The sequence below is a fragment of the Camelus bactrianus genome, chromosome 26, assembly GCF_048773025.1.
Source record: "Camelus bactrianus isolate YW-2024 breed Bactrian camel chromosome 26, ASM4877302v1, whole genome shotgun sequence".
NCBI classification, from domain to species: Eukaryota; Metazoa; Chordata; class Mammalia; order Artiodactyla; family Camelidae; genus Camelus; species Camelus bactrianus.
In genome coordinates this window covers 32,081,454-32,108,395 of record NC_133564.1, presented here as the reverse complement: position 1 = coordinate 32,108,395, position 26,942 = coordinate 32,081,454, and the positions used below count along the sequence as shown (strand labels likewise).

The window sequence follows — 26,942 nt, the reverse complement described above, 5'->3', positions numbered from 1 at the left end:
CAGAAAACTGCACTTAAAGTGCATTTTAAGCATTCTCCTTAGTTAATTCTTATTTAACATCCATGAAACCACCATCCAAGTCAAGAAAAATAGTATTTCTTGTACCTCCAAAGTCCCTTTCCAACTCATCACCTCTTCCTTTCTCCCTAAAAGTAACCACTATTCTGACTTAGAACAGTTTAGAACTGTTTTGAACTTTATATAAATAAAATGATACAGTATGTATTCTTCTGGGTCTGTTCTTTCATTCAGTATTGTTTGTGATACTCACCATTGTTGCTGACTGTCACTGTTTATTCTCATTACTGGTCAGTCTTCTGTATGGCTGTAGCACACTTTATTTGTGCAGTCATTCATTGCCAGTTATTTAGGTAGTTTTGGTTTGAGTAAATTTTGTTATTAGGAATAATTCTTCTCTGAGCACTTTTGTGTGTGCTTTATTGTGTATTGTGTGTATGTGCTTCATTTGGGTATATAGCCGAGAGTGGAAGTGCTGGGTCATTTGGTGTCCCTGTGTTTAATTTTAGTGGTTTTCAGAGTAGTTTTGTTGATTTGTATTCCTGGCAGCAGTGTGAGAGACTGACTCTTGTTCTACTTTTTAAGTGACACTTAATATTGCCAGTCTTCCTAATTTTAGTCATTCCTGAAGATCTGATTCCTTGATGGCTAATGAGATTGAGCATCTTTTCCTATGTTTATTGGCCACTTACATATTTAATACATGTATTTTCTGTTGTGAAGTATGTGTTGAAGTCTTTTGCATCTTTTTCTATTGAGTTATCTGTTTTTTCTTTATTGACACGTAAGAGCTCTTCGTATATACTGGATATGAACCATTTGTTAGTAAAATGTGTGTTAGTATCGTCTGTTCCGTGGCTTGCCTCTTCACTTCTTGAATGGTGTCTTTCTGGGCTTCCATCTTCCTTACTGTGTTCCCTACCCCAAATCAATTAGCCATCAGTTCTGGCCAGTTTTCTCTTAAATCTCTCTTACCTCTCGTCTCCATTCCTTTTGTCAGTGCCTTAGTGCAGGCCTGGGTTACAGACTGTAGCTCTTCCGATCCATTTTCAACTGCTTATGGAGTGACTTCTCTCAAACATAAATCTTGGCCATATTATTCTTCTGCTTAAAGCCTTCCACTGGTACTTAGAGGTTACAGCATAAAGCTCAAACCTCATGAGCGTGCTTCTGCTTTCTTTCTACACCTTCTTTAGAGTTTACGTCCAAGTTTCTTCTCCTAGATGAAGTCTTTCCTGACTTTACTCCCTGGTTGTTTTTCATATTCTCTTTTAAAGAAAGGATGTGGTTGTCTTTACCACAGCCACAGTTGTTAAGACAGTTTCCAGCTGTTCATCTCTCATTTAACCTCTTGGCTGAGCAGCACTGTTAGTTTGCTTGTGTTGGACATTTTCTGTATTGATGGACCATCCCAACTTTCTGATTAACCTATTTCCTTTTCAGGCTTTTCCCTCTGCCAGTCACTTGGATATTGGTTTTCTGACCTTAGCTCTCTTTCCACCTGGTCTCCATGGGAGAACTCATCACTCTGATGGCCTTAATGCCGTTTGGTACGTACAGTCAGCCCTTGGTATCTGTGGGTTCTGAAGTATCTGCCAGATTCAACCAACTGATTTGGATCCAAGGTTGGTTGAATCCAAGGATGTGGAATCCACGGATATGGAGGGCTAACTGTCTGTGACTTTTAGATTTTTATTTCCAGATCAACCTTTCTCTTGAACTCCAGATCCCTGTATCATGTCCATGGGCATTGCTATGCTTAGCCATTTTAAGCTCAGTAAGTCTCAAACTAAACCCATACCTTCCTCCTCCCAAACCTGATTCCATATGATTCTATATTTTCTTTGAACATCTCCATCAGGTGGGCGTGCCTGTCAAATAACTCCAGTTCAAGCCTTTCCCTGATACCACCTTCCCCTGCTTGATCACTTCTCCTTTGTTTCCCATTGTAATGCTTCTGTCTGTCATGGTACCTACAGACATTTCATCTGTTCTCCTCTGTAGAATGAAGGCGTCTTGAGGGCTTTGCATCTCTGTCCTGCACAGTACTTAGCATAAATAGTTGAGGCTTGACCGAGAGTGCCTCTAGCTAAACACATCTGAAGTCAGACTCCTAATTTTCTCCTGTAAAATGACTTACCTTTCACAGTTGATGGTTTCACCATCTTTTCGGTTAATCAGTCATGTTTAATTCATTTCCCTTTCTGTCAGTTGCACAAGTAGTTGGTTTCTAAGTCTGTAGCTGTTTTTTCTCTTCCATTCCCTTCGCTTAGGTTCAAGTTCTTACCTTGTCTTCACCAGACGGTTGCAGTCACTGTTGAAATGTTTACCTATCTTTAGGTTTTTCCCAGTTTGTTTTTGTTATTCCTGCTGGAATTATTTTTCCCAAATACAGTCGATCATCTCTTGGTTCATAACTCTCTGTTCTTTACTGCAGGATAAAGTCCAGCTTCTTTACAAGACATTCATTGGCAATCTTAAGGCCCTGGTCTAGTCCCCCTCCCCGCCCACCCTCACCCCTGCTTATTGCAGAAACCATATCCTTTACCCCTTAGCGGACTGCAAACCCAAGTTCATCTTGTTTATGCTACCTGCACTGCCTTTCTCTGCATCCTTCGAGGATGAGGGCGCAGTGCTGTAGAGGAACACGGAGACCTACGTTTATACCTGCTCTTAACAGTACTATCTGTTGTCCTTGGACAAGCTTCTTAAGATCCCATAACCCATATGTGTTAAGTACTGGCACGTGATACAGATTGTCTTCTTCGTTAACCCTTCTCCTCCAAACCACAATTGGAATTTATCGTTTCCGTCTGTACAGAGCTCTTACCGTTTGTCTCTTATAGCACCCCATGCCTCTGGCCCTTCATTGTGCTTATTATATATTGTACATCTTGCCACTTCTCTCCTATGTCACACACCTTTGAAGGGTTGATGCTGTGATTTCTTGTACTTAATTCAGTTGAGTTTTTCAGTCGTAGGTGGTGGATTTGCTTTGTTTAATCCATACTGTGTCATTCAGTTTCTAAGTGACCAACATAATTGGGGTGTGATTTTTTGGGAACCAAAGTTGTCACAACAAGGACCATTTCTAAGGTCCCAGCCAGAGCAGGCTTCATAAAAACTCACCTACTTAGTTGGAAATTTAGGGCAGTGATACAGTTGTCTTAAAGTTATATGTAACTCTCAAAGGAATTTAAGACTGTAATTTTAATGTCTTTATATTAATACTGAACAAACAAAAGTACCAGTACCTGAGTGAATTGTGTTTTTCTTTATAGCCGGTTGCTGAACCAATCCCCATCTGTAGTTTCTGTCTTGGTACAAAAGAACAAAACCGAGAAAAGAAGCCGGAGGAACTCATCTCCTGTGCGGACTGTGGCAACAGTGGTATGTGACCCTCTGTGTCCCTTCCGACCGCTGCTGTCAGGAAGGAGTATGCTTGTCTGAGTTCGTGTCCTTGATCCTTGAGAAAGTAAGATTTTAATTTGCCTCTGTTTTGGGTGACCGAGATGAGCCTCTAGATGAGGGAGGGGTTTAAGTGTGTGGCTGAAATGTTTTATTCAGTTACCTTAAATCAGGCCTTCGTTTTTTGTGTTTTTCTTTCAATAAAAAGCTTTCCGTAGACTTTTTTTTTTTCTGTTGGTCTTTATATTTCACTCTCAAACATCTGTGCAAATCACAGCAATCAGTGTGAAGTTATTGCTGGTTTCTTTAATAATCACTACTTATCTTTCCTGATTTATGCCTCAAGGCTTCATGAATAGAACCAGGATGATAACAGATTTGTTTTCCTTGATAGAAACTTACATATGTCACATTGGGAAGTGAAGTGTTGACACTGCAATTTCGTGAGCTGTGTGAAATTCTGGGCTCTAAAAAAGATTCTGCAAAGAGCCTTCTAATTTGTCAGTTCCAGAGATATTCTTGGACTACATTTTAAGAACTTAAAAGGCTTTGCAGTATCTTTGCTCATTGGCTTAGTGTTCAGTGTTTTACACCAGTACCAATCAGGATTTAGTCCAGAAAGCAGAAAACATACTATATACTTAGAGAGAAAAGGAGTAATACTAGAATCAGGTTTTGGTGAGATTGTTGGAAGGGCTGAAGAGGCAAGCTGTGGGCAGGGCTCTGAGGACTGATTCCTGGGACAGGAGCTGGAAGCGGGAGGTTATGTGGAACCATGGAGTTCTGGGCTAGGCACTGAAGTGCTGCGTCTGGCCATCATCACAACTGCCTCTGGAAAGCCGTGAAGGTGACAAGTAGATCCTGGCCTTTTCATACCTTTATCATTAGAAAACAGTCAGCACCAGGAAGCAAAATGGTCTTGGCTTCACTTCTACCTTACAGTAATCACTCAGATATATCCAGTTGATAGAGTTCATGTCTGGAGCCTAACTGCAGGGGAGTCTAGGAAGTACAGTTCTTAGCTTTTCTGTTTTTGTGTATAGAAGGCATTAGGAGGTGGGAGGGGATCTTGAATGCTAAGTGACCATATCCAGCATAATACCACAAACCAAAATGAGTTCTGAATGGATTTCACATGTAAATAAAACAATGAAATCGTAGAAGATTAGACAAAAATAAAATGGCAAGTCATACAATGTAGTGATTTCCAAACTATTTTAGTAATGGAACCCTTAAGAAATCTTACGAGAACCCAACTGTATAAAACAGGTAAAAATGAATCTGCTCTAGGTAGTTGGAATGAAACGGGGGCAGGAGAACGGTTGTGTTACAGCCCTCCGCTTCCGGGATGCGTTGTGTTTGAGGTGGTCCGAGTTTCTGTAAGAGGAAAGAGCATACTTTGAAAACTGTTACTGTAGAGGGAACTTTTAAAGAATAGAGGAGGGGGTAGCTCCGTGGTAGAGCGCGTGCTTAGCATGCACAAGGTCCTGGGTTCCATCCCCAGTCCCTCCATAAACAAAATGTATAAATAAGCCTGATACCCCCCTGCAACCACCACCACCAAAAAAGAAAAAAAAAAAACTATAAAGAACTCGTAGAATAAATAACTATTAGTTATCTGTTGCCATAGAAGTTAATGACTACAAAACTTAGCAGCTAAAAGCAACAGCAGACATTTTAAATTTCTTGTCATTTCTGTGGGTCAGGAATTTAGGAGTGGCTTACCAGGGTGGTTTTGACCTAGGGTCTTTCATGAGGCTGCAGTCAGGATTTCAGGTCCTGTTCTTGTCATGTCTGAAGGCTTCCATGATGACTCACCTGTTGATAGGAAGCCTCGACTCTTTGCCCTGCGTACCTTTTTGTAGGGCTGCGTGAGTGTCCCCATGGGACAGCTGGATTCCCCCAAGCAAGTGTCCAAGAGAAGGAGTGGGGTGGAATCTGCAGTATCTTTTATACTCACCTGAGGAGTCACTGGCATTTCAGCAGTATCCTGCTAGTCACATAGATCAGCCTTGTTCAGTGTGGGAGGGTCACACAAGAGTGTGACGTGGTGTTCTTGCCAGGAGGCAGGAACCACTGGAGGACTGCTTAGAGCTTGGCTCTCACCAGAACCAGGGAGGAAAGTATGGTTGTAGCCAAGTGTATGAAGTTTGATATTTTCCAGACTGAGAACTAAAAAGCCCCAAATTTTAAAAAGCAAGAATTGTTTGAGGAAAACAATTGCATTAAATGTGGCAAAGGGCTGAAAGCTATAAAGTAAAAAGAGCATGTTTACACTTCTCAGCATAAAGTCCAAGGGGCAGAGTCTATGAACAGGCAGTTTGTATGAGAAAAAGTTGATAGTTGAGCGCATAAAATGGTGTTTTACCCAAGTAACAACAGGAATGCATATCACAGCAGCAGTGAAGTGTCACTTTATAGCTTTTACAAAACTTGAAAGATGAGAGAGCCCAAAGCTAGAACTGACCGAATTGCAGCGCAGTATTTATGCTTTGCTGGTGGCACTGGATATTATACCATAGGGTTTGGAGCATGTTTTAGCAAGGCATGCCTGCCTCTCAAGCTATAAAAATGTTTATTTCATTTCATTTACCAACTGCACTTTCAAGCATTTGTTCTAAGGAATTAAAAGGAAAGAATCTTTAAGCATGAAATAACTTACTGTAGTGTTCTAGTAACTCTACGAGCAGTAAATGTCTACAGAGGGCAGTGGTCAGGTAGGTCATGGTATGTCAACTCAGTGGGGTATAATCAGTTTAAGGAATGTAAATATAAGGTTTGCTTGAATAAAATAATGAAGAAAAGCAAAACAGAACTGTGTATACCCTATAATTAAAACCACTCAAGGGCTTTTAGCTAGTGTGAAAAGGAAAAGTAGTAGACGTGGAAGTGGCTGTTTAGAGGATGAGGTGATGGATGAGATTTTTACACCTTCCTCTTCCTTTTTCCTTTAATGTCAGTAACGTGTCTGTGGTGAACTTCTTACCATCTCCTAAAAGGGAAAATTATTTAGGAATAGAAAAGAGAGGAGAGAAGATAATTTAGCCAACCCTCTCTCTCACCAAAGACAAGTGAACATAACCAACCTTTAGAGGAAAGGGACAGATCTTTTCAGAGTTAAGGGCAAATTGGCGACACTGAATTTTTGAGAATCAAACTGATACTAACTCCTGGGAGAGGAAACATCTTTTTCTGTTCCTATTAATTCTGATCATAATAGCAGTATTGCTTGCGTTTTAGTTTTAGCTTGAGTGCCTTAAATCATGAGCACGCAGCTCACTTGAAATGATGGGATTTTTAGATATATTTTTAGTTATAAAAGTAACACGTTATTGTTTGAAAAATGAGAGCACAGAAGGGTATAAGGTAAAATGCAAAATCCTTTTCCTGAAAAATATTTATAGCTCCATATCCTAGGATGTTACAGTTGTAAGCAGTTTTTGTGTATTTGAAATGTGTATAGAAATGGCCCAGGCCTAATATGTATTCCTGTACCAATGAGCATGGGCACACAGCTTAGTGCTTCAATTAGTGCAGGTTCAATAAAAGTTCGGAGTTGCTGAGCTTTTAATAATTAAGTTGGGGATGTACCACATTCTGTTTAGCACTAGTAAAACTGAATTGGACCAAGTCATAATGGCACACGCACAGCAAGTTTCCGAGAGCATCTTGTTTTCCGTGATGTTTTGATTTAAGATAATTGCCTTTTTCTACATCAGTCCTCACTACAGTTACAAAGCGATTCTTGATTGTTTCACTTGTGAATTTCCCTCTCTTAATAGGTCATCCATCCTGTTTAAAGTTTTCCCCTGAACTCACGGTTAGAGTGAAGGCCTTACGGTGGCAGTGCATCGAGTGTAAGACGTGCAGCTCCTGTCGCGATCAGGGCAAAAATGCAGTGAGTGCCTTTGCCTTCCGGTGTGAATGTTGCGTTTGGAAGTGGCATGTACATCTGGCACTGTCCTCTAAGTATGGTTGGTTATTTTTCAGTCACGTTGTCTAGCAGAATTTAGAACAGTAGCTTCGAGTTACACATCATTAGTTTAGGATGCTTGCTCACGGGCACTTGGGTGATCTCTAGGTAGTTTCTAAAGTACCTTAATTATGTGTTTGCAGAGAGACCAGCTACTTTGAAGAAATACTTGTGAAGTTTGAGTGATATGGAATATTCATTTACGAGTGATCAGTTAGTATATTAACTACAGTCATCCTTTTTTCTTTTTTATTAAAACAGACTAAAGTTAGCTTCTATCTGGCTGCTAGATAAACTGTAGTTCTTTGTAAAGATGGATGGAACATAATTTTCTGCTAGCTCACACTGTCCATTTACCCATCTGATACAAATTAAGGAAACTTCTATCATCATGAGAAGTCATCTCCTTTACGAGGTGGTTTGACGAAGCCACGATCCTGGCGTGTTTTTGTTTCACAAGGTTACGCGGAACTGTCTTTCTCTCCTCTAGGATAACATGCTCTTTTGTGATTCCTGTGACCGAGGCTTTCACATGGAATGTTGTGATCCGCCACTCACCCGGATGCCAAAAGGTACATGCTTTCTGCAGTCAGGCTGGCAATATCAAGGGGCCAGTTAGTGAAAGCTGTTTTTAATCTACTTTGTTAAAATGAAAGGATGATTCGTTTTGTTTTGTTTTTTTATCTTTCTATTTGGGGTTGTGTAAGTGGAAAGAGAGCTGTCACCTTAAAGGCGGGGACAGTCTTTCTTAACATTCTTATGTGCTGTGGGTTTATTATTATTTTCCTCAGTCTTCAATATTTAAGCATCCAGGGAGGGTGAAGGGGTTCGTTTGTAAATATTTGCCGGTCCTGTAGCTAGACTACAAAATACTTGCTTTACGTGACATTTTGAAATATCTGTCTCTTAAAAGGGAGAAGTGAAATTGTATTAGGTCATGATGATTCTATCACTGCTCATCACTTTTGAGAGGCCTAAAGCTATTAGAATCTCTGGTTTATTCAAAAATCTTTAAAAAATTTTTATAAGATAATTTGCAAACAAATAAGTGCTGAGATCAGAAGAGTACAGATTAATAATGTTATTCTAGTCTTTTGACTCATGTTCTTTGAAAGCTGTTTAGTTGGATATAATTTCCTGTTGTGTAGACTTCCATCTTATCATATGCTTGTAGTTTCTTTAAAAAAAAAAATCAGGGAGTCTTCCCTGCTTTGTCTTATCATAAATTCCATTTTGAACTCTGATTTTGTGACTTATAGGTTTCTTAAGTAAAATAGTTACGGAGAAACTAGATAATGTCAATATCGGTTAGAAGAAAATGTCCCTGTTGATGGAAGGGGACTCAGCTGTGGTTCTAGCCACGTTTCTCCACTGTAGGATTTTACATGAGTCCCTCTGTGCCACTCTATTGACTGTTACCTTTTGAATAGTCTTACATTCAGATGTGTTGGAAGAATAAATACCCTTCTTTCCTACCTCTCCCATTTACTCGAAATCTGGGCAAAAGGCCTTCTGAGAATCCTTCAAGATAATAAAGATTTTCTTACGATATCATTCATTTGTACTTAATGCACATAAAAGAAGTTTTATGGCAGTTTAAAGCAGGAAACATTTTGTTTTGAAATAATTTCAGACTTATAGAAGAGTGGTAAAAATAGTAAGAGTTCTCATTGTGCTCTTTATTCAAGTTCCCCTAATGTTAACATCTTACACTTACTGAAACCAGGAATCTAACGTTGCTATGATACGATTAACTCATCTACAGACCTTATTTGAATTTCTGGTCCAGAATCCAATCCAGGATCTCATATTATGTTTAATTATCATATTTCCTTACTCTCTTCCAGTCTGTGTTAATTCCTCAGACTTTGTCTCTCCTGACCTTGAAACTTTTGAAGAATACTGGTCAAGTATTTTGTAGAAGATCCTTCAGTTTGGGTTGGTGTCTTGCTTTATCACAATTAGGCTGAGGCTGTGAAGTTTGACAAGGTGTGCCCTTCTCAGAGTCTTGCAGCAGGGGTGTACTATACTGTACATCTTATTACTAGTGATGTTAACTTGGGTCACTTGATACAGTGGAGAAACTTGACAGACACCTGAAAGTTACTCTCTTCCTGCTTTGCCCACTAGCTTTAGCATCCGTCATTAATTCTTGTTTGCACCAGTTTTTACTGTGCTGTTTGTTTGCATAATGGTGATTTTTCTGTTTCTGTCATTTCTTCTACATATACTAATTGGAATTCTGCTCTAAGACAGAGTGATCCCTTTCTCCCATTTATTTATTTGATCAATCATTTATATCGTTACGGGCTTGGCTGTATTTATTTTATTCTGTGGGTTATAACCCATTGCTGGGATGATTCTTTTTTTGCTTGGCTTGACCCAGGTTTGGCTATTGGAAGCTCCTTCAAGTTGACTCCAATGTCCTTGGACATGCCTTCATCATCTTTTGAGCCCTTCTTTATTTTCTGGCATGATGGGGTGTTCCAGGTTACCCTGTATCTTCCCAGTCCCCGTGCTGGGATCAGCCATTCTTTGGTGGGAACCTGGCTTCTTTTCTTGCAGAGGGGTAATCAGAGCCAGGATGTGGGTGCTGGGCATAAGGTGAGGGCCAGTGGACTTCAGCCATGTGTGGCCTTCAGGGTATTTATAGAATTTGGTGTGTTTATGTTTCTGTGTTAATTTTTTTAAGGGGCTTTTATCAGATTTTCAAATGATAGTTCTTGACCTGAAGGAGGTTAAAACTCCTGGCTCAGAGTATCTGAGCTCTTTCAGCGTGTTTATGTTCATCATGCTTTTGTGTGGAATTTTCTTTCTTTGTAGGCATGTGGATATGTCAAATATGTCGACCTAGGAAAAAAGGACGGAAACTTCTACAGAAGAAGGCGGCGCAGATAAAACGGCGCTATGCTAACCCAATAGGACGCCCCAAAAACAGGTTAAAGAAACAAAACACGGTGTAAGTTGTACTTGTGGCAAGGTGAGGGGGGAGGGGTATAGCGTCTTCGCTGTAGTGCAGGACCCGTTTGTTTGCTCTATGGAAGAAAATTCAGTTACTACAGCTGGCACTTGTATGTAATAATCACGGCTAACTCTTACTAAGCCCTTAATAAAGTGCCAAGGCACTCACTGTTGTATGTGCTTTACACATGTTAAGCACTCGCTTCTCCCAGCAGCCCCGTGAACTGGGTCCCGTTGTTGTTGCTCTCATTTCTCAAAGGAGGAGACGACAGCTTAGAGCAGTTAACTTGCATAGTTCATAGTAAGTGTTGAACTGAGGTTAAAACACCAGTAGTCTGGCTCTTAACCATTGCCTTATATTGCTTCTCCTACCTAAAAAGCAAGCAAGAAAAAATGGTTACTCTAGCATTTTACAGATTTCTCTTTTGATGTAGTCTCAATAGTTTATTTCTGTTAGGTGTACAAATCACTGAACAGCTTCTATTGAGGTCATAGCTAATTCCCATTTCTATGTCCTGATGTAGAATAATGTGAGTTTTTCATCTATTAGCAGAAATGAAGACTATAATTATCTCTTGTGGACTAAAAACTGGGCTATGTCTGGAGTAGGTGGGGCAAGATTCAGCAGCTAATTCTGTCTCTCTTTTTTGGAGTATCTTTGTAGTAATTTACCTTTGATAATATGTAAAATTCTGTAGACCTGTAAACCTCTCTTTATTCTCACAAATTTTCCCCACCTCTTCTACACTTAAGACTCTCTTGAAGGTGATTTAACTAAAATGAATGAACATTAGCAGCTTGAAATACACAGAACCAGTATTGTAGTTCATATTTTAAATCTTAAATCAAGCTTTAGTTTTCCCATAAAATGATCTTTTGATTCCTGACTTAAAGAGAGTAGCCCATCCTTACATTTAGGGGTAAAAGTATAACTCTGAGTTGGTGCAGAGATCATAGGACTTCATACCCGGAAGGGTCTTCGCTGTTCTCTGGTGCAGCTCCCATTTTGCAGATGAAGACACTGTTGTGTAAGGAGACTAGGACTTGTCCAAGCTGTATAGCTAGTAAGTGGCAGGATTACGACTCAGATATGCCTTCTGACTCCTGGCCTAGGATTGTTTTCCAGGCTTCCTGGAAATGTTTCTAATAATATTACTTCTCAGTCATACAATATTTACAGTTTATGCATTATTCTTAACAACATAGATTTTTAAAATACAGTTGTAGGCTATTTACCATGTGTTGTATATGAAATAGAAACCTTATAAAGACTTCTTTTTAATAGTTTCCCTTTTCCCTGTTTGATTCTTTAGCTCAAAAAGTCCCTTCAGCAAAGTTCGAACAGGCCCTGGAAGGGGTCGGAAACGTAAAATCACTCTGTCCAGCCAGTCAGCATCGTCATCCGAAGAGGGATATCTAGAGCGGATAGATGGCTTGGACTTCTGCAGAGATGGCAGTGTCCCCTTGAAGTTCAACAAGAAAACCAAAGGGCTCATTGATGGCCTTACCAAATTCTTTACCCCTTCCCCTGATGGGCGGAAGCCCCGAGGGGAAGTGGTGGACTACTCGGAGCAATATAGAATCAGGAAGAAGGGCAGCAGGAAATCAAGCACTTCGGATTGGCCCGCAGGTAAAACGTTTGTCCCCTCCGAAACACGGAGTGTTCCCAGAGTGTATTATTTGGAATGGCGCTAGTTATCTGGAATAGATTTATATTTGAGTGTTAAAAATTGGTTATGGAATATAAGAACCCGTTAAAGACATGTATTTAGGTGGCACTCAGGTGTTAATGATGGCAAGAATTTAGAGCCAGCGACGACGTTGGAAAAATAGACAAGTAGGAGCTTTTAGACAAAAGAAGGTGCTTTTTGGGTAGAACCACAAAGAATCTGCTTACAGAAGTTTGGTAAATCAGAGATGAATTTACATTTCATAAGTTATAAAATGAATCATGTGATGCACATCATGATGCTCATTTATCCCTGGAAGGAAATTGGAAGGAGTATGGGTAGATAAGATGCTGTTGATCTGAGCATAAGTCAGAGGCCAAGTTATATGCAAATGTGATAAGGTCATTAATGTTTCTACTTCAAATCTTGGCAAATACAGTTGTAATTTTACAGGGATTACACTTAAAAAGAGAGAAAGAAAGAGAGAACCACAGCTTCAGACCATTTGCTTATGTATCAGGCTAAGTTCCCTGGTTTTCAGAGTAAAACACATGTGTGGAGAAGACTTACAGGAGAAAATTTTGAGTGGCCGTCCAGATAATCACAGCTACTCCCATTGCTGGTGAGTTTAGGAGCCTAACTGTGTGAAGGAAGCAGAAAGGGCTCCGGGCAGAGCAGAAGAGCGAGATGGGCTCTTGGGTCACAAGGGTCAGAATACAATGTCTCATTTGCTGCAAGAGAATGTCTTAACTTTGATTTCCTTCCCCTGAATGTCCCATTGGTGACTGAATCCACTGCTTCCTCATTCCTACTTCTGTAATTGATTGGTCCAGTGCAGGAGAGAAAATCCTCATCCTTGTCACCTCCCCCCATGCTGTATGATTGGCTTTTCACCAGAGTGGCAGTGAGCTAATTACTCTTTAAGCGTTTCAGTACTTTTCACGTCTTTATCAGCTGTAGATAAGCTCCACTCTGAGTATGTTTATCTCAGGAAATACACAGGCCGTTTAGGTTAGACTTAGAAGGGAAGACTCATACAGCCGATCCCAATAAAAGGTATTTTTTAATTAACCATTTCAGGGGAGATGGATTATTAGAATAATCTACTGGAAAGTTTTAGAAATAGAAATTATTAGAGAAAATGAATAACGTATATGGAGAACCAGCATCAAGCTTTAGGCATTGGTGTGAGCTTTTGCTTTACTTGGCTCTGCCCTCTTGATGAATTGTAGAGTTTAAGGAACCGTCCGCACCATCTGAGACGGTGCTGCCGCTCTGCTGGATCTGTGCCTGCATCCCGCTATGCCATGCACTAGAGGGTGCTAAAGGCATGTAGTAGCTTTAGGTTGTATATGTATTTTCCAGTTTAGGAATCTTGTCAAGAGCGAGGCCTTGTCCTTTTTCTTCTTACGCTACTTTTTCTTCTTACGCTAAATGACTAACTGTATGTGCAATCGATTGCAAAAGAGCTGTCTGTCAGTAATTGGCCTTTTCAGCCACACTTGTACAGAGAGGAAACAAGGCCATTATCAGTGTCATCTTCACATGCAGAACTATGATCTACTTAATTCCCCAGTACTCCTTTCACTAATTTCTTTGCCCAGTGGAGGAAGGTGCCTCCTTTAGTGGGTGATTATTATAATTTCTCCCACTCACCCAGAGGATTGTTGTCTGTGGTCCTCAGGTTTTGGAATTTGTGCTTTAGAAGGGCACCCAGAATGTGGGGAGAGGGAGTGGTACTTGATACTTGCTAAGGTAGCTCTTTCAAAGGTTATCTTTTTGCTGAGATGAGAGTGTACTGGCCTTAGGAAGATTGCAGAATCATTGAGAATTTTAAAAGGAGCAGAATTTCCCTGTTTTGCTCAAGAATGATGGAAATTATGTCTTGCTATAGCATAAACTTCTTCCAAATTACCAAAGAATGAAAAAGCAAATATTTGCACGTTGACATGTTAAACTCATGTCAGACCTTTTTCCTGTTCTGCTTTTACATGTATGTATATACCGAAATATTATCTCTTTTAATGAAGTATAAATTTACTTATGTACAATTTTAAAGAAGCTTTAAGTCAATTCAGGATTTTCATTATAAGGCAGATATAATATGCACATATTCTTTATTGACTAATATCTTTCTAGGAGTCAGTTCAGTGTGTTTCTCTTCTCTGTTGCATAAATAATATTAAGCGTCTTGAAATGTTTTCTAGTTCATATACTAAACTAAGGGTGGTATTAATAACATGTGAGCCCTTTCTTTATGTGCAGACAATCAGGATGGCTGGGATGGCAAACAAGAAAGTGAGGAACGGCTCTTTGGGAACCAGGAAGTCATGACTGAGAAAGATATGGAATTATTTCGTGATATCCAAGAACAAGCACTGCAGGTAAAGTTAAATATCCAGGTTGGACAGTCAGTTTGTTCATGGGTAGGAAACAAAGGGCTAATTAAAATGAATTCTCTGGGTAAAGCAGTAACAGCGGTTTACTTATCCCTCTGATCTGCGAATAGATGTGTTTTGTGCATATACAGAGTTCTGCTGGTTGAGGTGTTCCTTTCAAACCCAGGATAACTGCTTTGGTTTTGCGGATGAACACATTGCTTTGACTACTAGTATTAAATGAGCTTGGTTTATTTATTTTCTGTCTTATGTATGGAGAAGAGTTGAGGATTTGACCAACCAGCAAACAAACATCAAGCCTCTCCCAAGTGATGAAACACCCATATTCATTAATTGAAAAAATCTTTATTAAATGCTTCTGTTTTAATCCTTTGTGATGCATAAAAAGAACGTACTGATATGCCAAATGCTGGAGACGTCAAAGTGAATAACAGGATTCCTCCGGCTGCAGTCTGGGAGAGAAGTATAAATACACGATTTCATTCGCGTGGAAGGCTAGTTCTAGCATACGTGGGATTGGGGAGTGTGGGGGCAGGCATGTCCGTCTGCCTGGGCAGGTCAGAGGGGGGCTCATTGTGGGGAAACACCGAGCTGCTCTTAAAGAATGTGTAGGAGTTTATCAGGATGACAAGGAATGGGGTAATCAGAAGGAACAGAAGTGCGAAGATTTGAAAGTGAGAGAAAACATGAAGACCTAGGTTATGCATAGCATAGATTATGGTAAGAGATAAGCCTGGAGAAGTGCCGGGGCTAGGTCATAAGGCGCTTCTAAATCATGTTTATCTTTCATCTTCTCCACCAACTGACTGGGTAACTAAGGTGAGTTCTCTTATCAAAAGTAAGAATTTATAAGCTGATTCTGGGGATTCCTCTGGTGTAGGTGAAACTACACCATTGGTGATTAGATTGTTTGTGTAGGTTATTATATGACCCATTGGTGAATAGATTGTTTGTGTAGGTTATTATATGAGTATTTTTGAAAAATAAAAACAACAATATAAATATTCTACCGGTGTTTACTCAGCATTTCATTGCCTTGTGATTTAACCAAGTATTGACTGTGAGTTAGATGGATCTGGGTTCAAGCCTTGATCTGTCGTTTACTAACTTCTGCTTTGGGCAAGTCGCTTATGCTCTGAAGGCATATTCTTTTCCTGACAATAAGTAAAATGAAGTATTACAGGTACTGTCTTAGAAATTTACTTGGTATTCAGTGAGATTTCAAAGGAGAGAGTAGTTAGTTCTTCGCTTTTTAGGAACTTTTTTTTTCTGAGTAAGTTGCAGACATAATGCTAATGCTTTTTCCTCCTACTTATTTGTGTGTTTATCCTAAAAACAAGGACATTCTTACAAATGACCACAATACAGTCATCAAATTTAACATCAATGAAGTATGTTACCTAATATGGAGGTTTTATTCAAATTTCACCAGCTGTATCCGTAATGTTCTTTATAGCAAAAAAAAAAAAAAGACAAAAACCCCTGTCTCGTCCACTATCCTGTCCATACTGTATTAGTACAAGAGGCAATGAATATGGGTCCGTTAGGTCAGCAGAGGTTTTGAGGTCCTGCTGTGTGCAGGTCATACTGTGAAGATGGTGTGGAAAACACAGTGGCTGCCTATGAACGTGTTACAGGTGGGCAGTCCTGGCTTTGTGTGGCCCTGGTGGGTGCTGGTGGCAACACATGCATATCAGAATCGTGCTTGTGCTTCATGCGTTTGTCCACTCTGCAGTGGCTGAGATTGGATCTCAGTTTTGATATGCATATGTTTCAGTTAACATGGCACCGTGCAAAGCAAGGGCTGCCTGTAGTTGAATTTGAGAGGTAGTTGAATTTGAGTGGAACGTTGTTGGGCATTGATAAGAAATATATTGAACTCTTAGTGTAGGGTTGGATTTTAGAGGCTTTTGAAATCTAGTGACAGGACATCAGTTTTAGCATCCTGGGATTTTAAGGTGTCACCCTGACTGCTTTTTTCTGTTGCTGGAGTGATTACTCCTTGGTACTGATGAAATTAGGGGTATTGATGAAATAGGTATTGATGAAAGTAGAGGCCTGTTTTAGTGTCTTAAGGCATTTACCTATTAATTATAAGTCACATATTAAGGTGTATTTTGAGTTCATTCATTTGACAACTTAGCAACATTTTACTGAGTATTTATTAAGATAGCAGTTAAGAGCCTAGGTATTAGAAATAGCCTATGCAGGTTCAAATCCTATCTCTGCTGAGTGACCTGGTCAGCCAAGTTACTTAATAGGTTTGTTGAAAGGATTAAATGGATTGATATTTGCAAACCACTCAGTGTGTCATTCATGTAGTGAGCGTTAGATAAATCAGAGTTTCTGCTAGCTACCTTTGTGGCAGGTGATAGAAATACACAAATAAATAGAAAATGCGTCTCTGCCCTCCAGGTGAGGAGATATTCATAAACAAATAATTGAAGCGTGTGATTAGTCACAGGTATACTTTTACTGTGTTCCAGGTACTACATCCAGCATTATGTATCCATTTTTTGCATTTAATAAAACCTTGTTATTACTTTCATTTTACAGTATTTACATCCATTTTATAGATGAAGAAACTGAAGCCTTTGAAGGATTATTGTTAACTAGAATTATATAGTTATTCAGTATTGGAATCAGCATTTGAACCCAGGTAGCCTGACTCCGCATCCGTAACCCTTAAGTGCTAGTTCTCGGTGTAATGCTGCTGCAGAGGCTGTGTGTGATGATGCAGTGAGAATGACAGGGAGGCGGGTGTCTAGGGTGTCAGGGGAACCTTCACAGAGGAGGTGATATGTGAGCGGGGGGATGAAAGAGTAGGAGCTAACTGTTGAATGAGAGGAGGAAGGCGTTTCCTGTAGGACAGGTGGGTGTGAGAAGGCGTCTTGAACACGTGGAGCTGCAAGTGGTTTCTCTGGCTGGGGTTCAAGGAAGGGATGAGGTTGAGAGATAAGTGCAGACCAGACCACAGAAGATCCTGCGGGCCATATGAGGGAGTCTGTACTTTCTGTTCTAGTTGCAGTAGCCCTTTAAAGTAGTTCACACAGCTCCCGGGGAGCTCCTGGAGAATTTTCTTCAAAGAGGGTGGCATGATTGTATTTGCATTTAGAAACTCAGCTCTGGTGACCCAGTGCAGAGTGCACTGAAGAATCCCTGCGCAGGGCCACCTGCCAGCCCAGTGATCGCAGTGGTCGGAGTGAGAAGTGGAGGCGGAGAAGCTGCAGTAGGCAGAGTTTGTGAGGAAGACTTTGGTGGAATGGAAAAGACAAGAGTGTGGGCTTGGGAGCTGGGGTTGAAGGAGAGGGCAGAACCTTGTAGATTCACGGTGTTCTTCTCATTTGAGAAGATGATACTGTATGTGGGCAGAGGAGCTTTGGGGGATGGAGGGAGAGACCATGCTTACACAATTGGAACTCTAAAATTTAGAGCTTCTGCAGACCTGTACATATGGACGTGGAGGTCAGGAGGGCTCTGGGTAGGAGATTTGCCAGGTTATCAGCACACAGGGGCTGGATGGAACTCCAGAGGTAATAGCTGAAGTTCTTGTCATAGATAACATTCATTTAGCAACTCATAGGGCTGAGTACTGGTTACTGTGTGTCAGGCACTGGAGATACAGCAGTGACCAAAACAGATTTAAAAAAAAAATCCTTATCCTCAGGAGCTTAGAGTTTAGTTGTGGTGGGAATGGGTTAAAGTAAATGGTATCCTGTGTGGTAGTGACGGGAGAGAAGCTGGGCAGGGAGAGAGAGTTCTGAGGGAGAGTTTGAATTTGCGCAGTTTTGCGTTGTTGGCTGAGGAGCTGTCTGTCTGACATTTAGCAGAAGCCTGAACGGCGTGAGGGAATGGACCATACGGGTGTCGGGGAATGACTCCAGGCAGGGGAGCAGAAGTGCACAGGCCCTGAATCAGGATTTATAGTTGGCTGGTCAAGGAAGTAGAGGGAGGCCAGTGCGGTTAGAGCCGAGTAAGTACCAGTGAGAACAGAAATTTGGAACTGAGAGGACAGAAAAGTAACGGGAGGCCAGATTTTGTAGAGTCTTCTAGGCCATTGCAAGGACTATGGCTTTTACTCTGAGTGAGGTAGGAACCCTTGAAGATTTTGAGCAGAAGAGTGACATGCTCCATTATAGGTCTTAACAGGATTACTCTGGCTTCTGTGTAGACTGAAGGGGCAGGATACAAAAATAGGGAGAATTTAGGAGGCTGTTAGAATTATCCAAGTAAGAGATACGGTGGTTTGGATCTTTTACCATCTTAACTATTTTTAAGCATACAGCTCAGTGGCATTGAGTGTATACACATAATTGTGCAGCCATCGCCACCGTCTATCTGCAGAGCTTTTCATCCCCTAGACTAAAACTCTGATGCCCACTACACAGTAACTCCCTGTTTCTCCCACCCCAGCTTCTGGCAACCCAGTCTTCTTTCTGTCTGAATTTAACTACTTTAGGTAGACCTCACATAAGTGAATTGTAAAATATTTGTCCTTTTGTGTCTGCCTTATTGGCATAATGTCTTCAAGGTTTATCCATTTTGTAGCATATATCAGAATTTTCTTCCTTTTTAAGGCTAAATAATATTCCATTGTATGTATAGACCACACCTTGTTTATTCATTCATCTATCAGTGGACACTTGGGTTGCTTCCCTTTTGACTATAATGAGCAATGCTGCTATGAACATGGGTGAACAGATAACTGAGTCCTGGCTTTCAGCTTTTTCGGCTATATGCCTAGAAGTGGGATTGCCGATTCACATGATAATTCTGTTTTTTGAGGAAGTACCATACTGTTTTCCACAGTGGCTGCACCATTTTACATTTTCACCAGCAACACTCAAGGGTTTCAGTTTCTCCACATAGCTGCCAACCCTTGTTATCTTCTGGTTTTTGTTTTGTTTTGTTTTTAGATAGTAGCCGTTCTAATGGGTGTGAGTGGTATCTCATTGTGGTTTACTTTTGCATTTCCCTGATGATTATGTTGAGCATCTTTTCTTGTGCTTATTGGCACCTGTATGTATGTCTTTTTTGGAGAATGAAAAAGATCGTCTCATTTTACATTAAGATCTCGCTTAACCCTGATTCAGTTGTTGGCAAAACACGATCTGAACTGATGTGAGGCTACATACATTCTTAACTTACCCCGTTTAAATGTACCTGGTTATGGAGTGTTGTCCCACATCCTACTGGGGCTCTTGATTTAAGATACACATATGTACTGTAATACTTTATTTTTTAAATCAAAGTACAGCCAGTACGATGTGTCAGTTTCTGATGTACAGCACGATGCCCCAGTCATGCAATACATACACATATCCTTTTTCATATGTAATACTTCTCTAACATGAGAAAAATTCAGGATTCTAAAGCACATTCTGTTCCAAGAGGATAAGAGGCTGTGGACGTGTAGCTTCATTTCTTTGGAAAACTTTATGTTCCAGTTCAAAAAAACCTTTGAAATTCGGGAATTAACTGGTTGAGGGTTAACCATCCTTCCTGTCATGCGTCGTACCTGTTTTATTCTTTTCTGTCTTTGTACTTCACTCTTTGTTCCTGTCCTGGAGTCCTTTGCCTCTTAACTTCTCTGAGCCTTGTTTTGTTGTTGTTTTTCTATGTATAAAGCAGGTGTATTGTTTCCTCCTGTGAGGAGTGGATGGCGGGGGTTAAGGCGAGGACAGTGTGAGACGCGGTCTGTGCGGAGGTGTCCCACCCCACACCTCAGTTCTCCTCACTCCTGGGGTCCGTGCTCTCTCCACTGTGCAGCACTTGGACTCATTCTTACACATCTCTCTCATCATGTAAAACTTCTAATCCCTGATGAACAGAATCCTTGTTTATTATACGTTTTTATGGGAAAATATTCAAATACCAGAAAGATATATCTTCTCCCCGCATTTCACGTTCTCATACTGATAACAAGGGTACAGTCCTACCCTCCACTCCCACCTCGGAATGTCATTCACCGGGGGACTGGAAAAGGAAGGTTAGGGAGGGAGCGGGGCTGTATCTACAGCAGTTGTCATTTTCATTTTGTACCAGATCTGGACTTGGGAGGGTCTCTGTATGCAAGAGTGGTGTCTGTATATTGAAAACTGGAATTAAATAAGTCATTTAATGGTGGGGAGGGCTGTGTGCAAACTCACTGTATTTTCTGCTCAGTTCTGCTGTGAACCTGAAACTGCTCTAAAAAATAAAGTCTATTAATAAAAAATTAAAAAATTTAAATGAAAAGAAGTCACTCAATGGAAGTGGAGTTTTTGCAGAAGAGTAACAGTCTTCTCATAAACTGCTAGTAATAAAAGTTTCATTATCTAGAATAGGCCTATTCAGAGTTACCTTTTGGTTTAGCCCAATTACTAGTGTATATAGTGCCCTTTCTTAGATTAAAAAGTCCATTTTGGGCCAGAATATATGTTATGTTTTAAAGATTTGGGCATTTCAGATGAGGAGGAGGGCACAGAGCGGCAGGACTTGAGTTAAAAGTTTAAAAAACATACTTTGTACTCTTGATTATGTTAGATCCCTGCTACTTTGGAAAGCTGCATGTTTAATGAAATTTTGACTGAAATTTAAAAATAAAATGACTTAGCAAAGATAACCTTGTAATTCGGATTTGACAGCTTGAGTTTGGCAAGGACTGGGTTAATGAGAGGTGGTGGCGCAGCTGTGGCTTCCTCACCACACAGGGCCTCTGTTAACTGCGGAAACGCTGGCCCTGGGGGCTGGCTGTCCCCAGAGAGCTGGAGCTGGTGGAGCTGGTGGAGCTGGTGGAGGTGGTGGAGGAGTGCAGCTCACTGTGCAGAGAGGCGAGGACGGGGGAAGGCAGGGCAAGTCTGCCGTGAGCCCAGTTTTACACAGACTCTCAGTCGCGGTGATGTGCAAACAGTTGTACTGGAGCTGGGTGTCTGCCTTCACTTCGGGCATCCACCTGGAAGAGCGCCGGGCAGCGGACGGGAAAGCGCTCACGCGCCAGGCGGGGCCGCAGCAGGTGCGGTTCTCAGCCTCTGTGCTTCCTTCCTGTTTGGTCCTTGGCTCAGGGAGTTAGAGTGGGTTTCTGATGCTGGTTATTCAGATATTTTCTGTGCTACTGTTCTTGTTATTTTGAGCTATGAACATAGGCTAAAAGATACTCCTTTATGAATTAGAATACTTGATTCTGGAGCGTAGTTTAAAGAACAGTGTGTTTAAAACCTTTTTGCAAAGTTCTTTTTTGGTTTTGAGAAATGAAAAAAAATCTTACTTTAATCCTGTCTTGTGTTTTTCTTTATGATTTTTGCCTTTGAAAGAGCCCCATTACTCCTTGGTGTCACAACATAATGTATGCGACTAATAGATGTTTGTCTTTTGTTTTGAGGTGTCTAAGGAAGAGGTGAGGTTTCACCTGGCTGTGTTCCAGCACGAAACCCAAGTCCCTTGGCCTTTTATAAAAACAAATGGTTAGAAAGACCAGGGAGAGTTCTCAAGTGAGTTGTGGTGAAGAGGCTTCTTCCTTAAATGAATTTATATGAAAACAGTGAATAGAAACCTCTGATTTTTTAGTTTTGTTGTGGGGTGCGGTATGTGTGTGTTTGTCATGAGCTCCAGCAAGGGACTTTAAAAATATCAGTGGTTTTTAAAAGCATAAAGTTGAAGGATAGTTTTGGTTGTTCCTTTGCAGAGTTATTAATTCTTGTGTTTGAATAGGCTAAATTCTAGCTGCTTTTTTTTTTTAGAAGTCAGTTCATGTTTATAGAGTATCCATGATAAATATACATGCATATATATCATATGTTATATACATAACACACACACAGCCATACCTTATTTTATTGTGCTTCACAGATAGCAACTTTTTTTTTTTAAACAAATTGAAGGTTGTGGTAACTCTGAGTTGAGCGAGTCTACCAGCACCATTTTCCCAACAGCATTTGTTCACTTCATGTGTCTGCGTCACATTTTGGTAATCTTTGCAATATATCACATCTTTTCATTATCATTCTATTTGTTATGGGGATCTGTGATCAGTGATCTTTGATGTTACTACTACGACTAGCTGAATGCTCAGATGGTGGTTAGCATTTTTTTTAGCAGTAAAAGATTTTTTAATTAATGTACGTACTTTTTTTTTTTAGACATAATGCTGTTGTACTCTTAATAGACTAGCCTCTAGTGTAAGCATAACTTTTATATGCATTGGATAACCAAAAAATTCATCTGAGTTGCTTTTTTGCAATGTTCTCTTTATTGCCGTGGTCTGGAGCCGAACCTGCAGCGGCTCTGAGCTCTGCCTGTAAACATGTATGCACGTAAGAGTCTGTTGCTGTATTGGGTGCAGAGTAAATCAAATTCCTCTTGAATTTAAGCTTTTGAAACTTGATCTTTGCAGTCATTAGCAATGGCTTATATTAGAACTGCTGGTGGAGAAGTCACAAAGGCTTTACAGGTTATTCTTTTTTTTTTAAGATAGTGTAGTTGAGGTTATTGCAGAGATTGGGGGGCATAGAGATAGTTTTCATTATAAACAGAAGGTAGATAAAAACAGATAAACGTATGTGTATAACAGTGTGTTTTTCTTTGGTCAGATCTGTGAAGAGCCACTAATGAAGGGAATTTTAGGGGCAGTGTAAAATGAATTGCAGACTCTTGTTACGTGTTTAGTCATGTTCTTTTCAGATTGTTCTTAATAGCTACTTTCCCAGACTGGAAGGCGATTATTTCTGTGTGTGCTCCCAGGGTCAGGAGGCCGTTGCCATCAGCTGGGGCACTGTGTGTGTGGTCTGAGCCAGCCTGCAGCGCCTCTCCCCACCCCGACCTTACCTCCCCAAGTGCCAGCAGTGTCTCTAGTAACTGAGTCGTGGGGAGTGAGTTTAGTTGAGGAAAGTATTTGCAGTGTTATTAAATGCGGAAAAAGCAGTGTCACCAACTGCATTTGGTTCTAAGAGATTTATTAGCACTTTTGTTCTTTATTTTGATGCTCTACTTAAAGAATAATACAGCTTATTTCAAAACCTGTTAGCTTGTTCCTGGCTTTTTAAATTCTCCTGTGGAACCCTGAGAAGGCAACACTTAGATTCAGATGGGATTTTAAAAAATTGTTCATTTTGTTACCTGTCTCAGTGTATTTGACTTAGCTAACTTAGGTAATGCGTTTTCTGACTGCACAGAAAGTTGGAGTGACTGGCCCGCCTGACCCACAAGTCCGCTGTCCCTCTGTCATTGAGTTCGGGAAGTATGAAATCCACACCTGGTACTCTTCCCCGTATCCTCAAGAATACTCAAGGTATGTTTTGAGAGACTGTTTACTTTTTGCTTTTAGATCATGGAATTCCAGCCCTAGATGAGATCTTGGAGACATTTTAGTCCAGTTCATCTTTTTACATTTGAGAAAGCTGGTGGCTTTTAAATGTTCATAATAGCAGCATATGTTGGCAGCTCCTTAACCCAGTTGGCTTTAGTCTTTCTTTCTTGTAACCTGTCCAAAAGCTATTACTTCAGATTGGAAACCTGACACATGGTCAGAATGAAAAGGGAACGTTTTTTTCTTTAAGGGAAATTTGCCGCCTTACCTCACACTAAGAATTTTTAAAAAAGAGGTTGTTATATTTAACTATAAATAAATAAAAAGTTTCACTGAGTAGCCTTTAATTTAAATTTTTATAATTTAACAAACTTTAGTGAGTGATTTGTTTTCCCGGGAATAGACAAATGGCATAAAATTATGTGTAAATAGCTTTCCAGATGTAAAAATGAATCAGTCAGCGCCAGCTTTTGGGGATGAGGTGGCGAGCTCAGTGAAGCCAGACTGGTTCCATGACCCAGCCATGACATTTATAAGCTGTGGGACCTTAGCCGTCACCCAGCTGCTCGACGCCTCAGCTTCCTTTTCTGTGAGCTAGGGATAATGATTGTTCTTACCTTGTGGGGTTTGTTGTGAGCATTAAATAAGCTGAAGCATGTGAGTCACACAGAAAATGGTGAGTGCTCAACAATGTCAGTTATTATTATTTTTTTCCTTTAGGGTTGAAACTAGAAGAGTTGAAAAATAAGATTTGGTCCAAAAATTAAACACTGGTTTATCATTTGAAGTATAGCAGTCATATTAATTCAATCTTTACTCTGTAAGATGGGTGTGCCTCAGTTTCCCTTTAGCGGAGCATTACAAGGAGTAGCAAATGATGGTGCTCTCTGGGTTAAATGCATGCTCAAAGTACCATTATATGACTTCTGACCTTCTTAGCCTTCTTCAGGTTTACCTAAAATATTAGCCAAAATCTTCATACCAACACTGATAGATTTAGTGCTTTGCAGTATACACAGTGCTTTAACATGGGTTATTTCTAAGCTGGAATTAAGCCAGTATGAAAAACTAAAACTCAGGGGATATTTCATTTGCTTTTTACTTCTTCTTTCCATATAATTTAATAACTTGCTTGTCTGGTTTCTAAGTCTAACAGAAATAGAAAAGTAAGAGGGAAAATATTGTTGCAGATAGACTGCAGTGACAAACCAAAAAAAGAAGAGAAAGGGAAACTCCAGGAAACTTAACACACAAGCTCATGAAAGTTAGCAGTTAAGAGCCATTTATTGAAGGGTCAGTTAGCCCCACATTCTGCAGTAGATCTTTAAGACAGTATTCTGTTTACATCACGGAAAAACAGCAATCTGAGTTCATTAAGTAAATGTTTATTTATTGTATATTATTGTATGTATGTTAAAAGAGGGAAGGAAATCAAACAACTACCCGCAGAATGCAGGTGTTCAAGGCAGTTTCCTCCCCAGGAGTTCTGGATAGCCAAGACGCTGTATGACCAAGAACAGCAGAGCTGAAGAATTAATTTCTTTGTGAGGTTTGAAAGAAATTGTTACTGTTTTTCGGTGAGCTTTGTCCAGATCACAAAAGTGCCAGACTTAGAAAAGAAAGGTTTTCCCCATGTGTGTCCCACTTTTGCAGGGATTGTGGCACAGAGACTGAAACCATAGTCACCTTCCTCTCCTGCTCAAGGGGAGGGGAGGAACTCAGCTGAGCCAGGAATGGAGGTGGAGGGCCAGCACCTGCTCCTCAGGAGAAGGATGAGAGGGGACCCAACCACGAGGCTGTGGACCTAAGATACTGAGTCTCATTAAAAATGTTGCTCCTTGTTCTGATGAGATTGTCACTAGAACCTGACTTTGTAATCAGGTTTGAGAGAATGGGTTCTCAGTGAAGGAATAAGCAGATATCACTAGCAGTAAATTAAATAACCTTCCAAAATGTAGTAGGAATTGTAGTAGAAAGCAGCAATAGGATAAGTACTGTAGAATTCATCAGCTTTCTTATGTAGAATTTCAGACATCTATACATTTCCTTATCTACCATTGTGGGGGGTTCCCTGAATTTTCCATCAGAAAATATTCTGTAATTTAATACGTTCTTTACTGAATAAGAGTTTTTTCTATCTATATGTTCATAATTTTCTTAATGACATTTTTAAAAACCACATATATTTAAGTGAGTTTAGGCTTATTTCACTTCTGAGTTCTTTTAAACTTAAGTTGACTGTTTAGGGATCTAATGATTTCCAAATAATAAACCTGTATTTTTTTCCTTTGTTAATATTTATTATTACTCTCTGCTAAATTACTTTCAAATTATTTTCTTATTATTAAAGATTTTAGACACTTAAAAAAAATTCCAAATCCTAAAGTGTACAAAAACAGGACAATTGGAACAAACGAAAAAGAAGAGATCCCAAGAGGAGAAATCTTTTGGGACCTGGGATTATGCTTTCTCTCCCAGAATATTCACATGTTTGTATGTGCAGTGTCTATTAAGTCCTCTTGCATCCCTGACTTTAAAAAAAAAACAAAGCAGAATGAAACAACAGCAATGAAGCAATAAAACTACTTCATTTGGAGCAGTTTATCGTATACATGATTCATATGACTCTTCATGTACATGATTATATAAAGAATATAAACCAGAGTTTTAATCCTGAGTTTCTCCAACAGGGCTGTGTGATACTCACACACGGCAGACAGGCCCATAGAGGGCCCCACTCTGCCTTTGAAAACCGGACATTGGTGGGCCAAAGGCAAGAGTAAATAACTGTGATCATGGGATATCCTCTACTCCTGAGCTGTTTAGAGCCTGGCTTCTTAATAACCTCCTTGCTACAAGATCATATTAGGATCCTCACAAGACAGATTCCCACATACTTGAGTAGTTTAGAAACTTTGGTCTACTTTTTGATCCTGTTTCTGATTTGATTTGATTTGATGCATAGATGATGTACAGCCCCAGTTACTAAAGAAAGCATCCTTGAGTCTTTGGACGACCACTAAATGATGAAGTAAAATGGATGAAAGGAATAAAGGTACTCGTAGTAGTCATCGTAAATAATAGCGCTGCAGTAACCATTCCCTGAGCATGGTCCCAGACTCAACACCTCTGGAATAATTCTCTGAGGGGGGTGTTGCTGTCTTTGTTCTACAGCCTAGGGCCCAGCGGATACACTCAAGACCATGCAGTTTGTAAATGGTAGAACCAGG

The 26,942-nt window shown here is 40.2% G+C and overlaps 1 protein-coding gene across 1 annotated transcript in view; it reads left to right on the top strand.

Annotated features, from left to right (window-relative positions):
* KAT6A (lysine acetyltransferase 6A) overlaps nucleotides 1-26,942 on the top strand; it is a 97,207-nt gene that overhangs the window by 46,152 nt on the left and 24,113 nt on the right. The window contains exons 3-9 of the mRNA XM_074353613.1: nucleotides 3,300-3,408; nucleotides 7,209-7,324; nucleotides 7,890-7,971; nucleotides 10,223-10,358; nucleotides 11,674-11,990; nucleotides 14,296-14,414; nucleotides 23,579-23,694. Of these exons, the coding sequence (XP_074209714.1) occupies nucleotides 3,300-3,408; nucleotides 7,209-7,324; nucleotides 7,890-7,971; nucleotides 10,223-10,358; nucleotides 11,674-11,990; nucleotides 14,296-14,414; nucleotides 23,579-23,694 (995 nt within the window). The remainder of the gene's footprint in view (nucleotides 1-3,299; nucleotides 3,409-7,208; nucleotides 7,325-7,889; nucleotides 7,972-10,222; nucleotides 10,359-11,673; nucleotides 11,991-14,295; nucleotides 14,415-23,578; nucleotides 23,695-26,942) is intronic.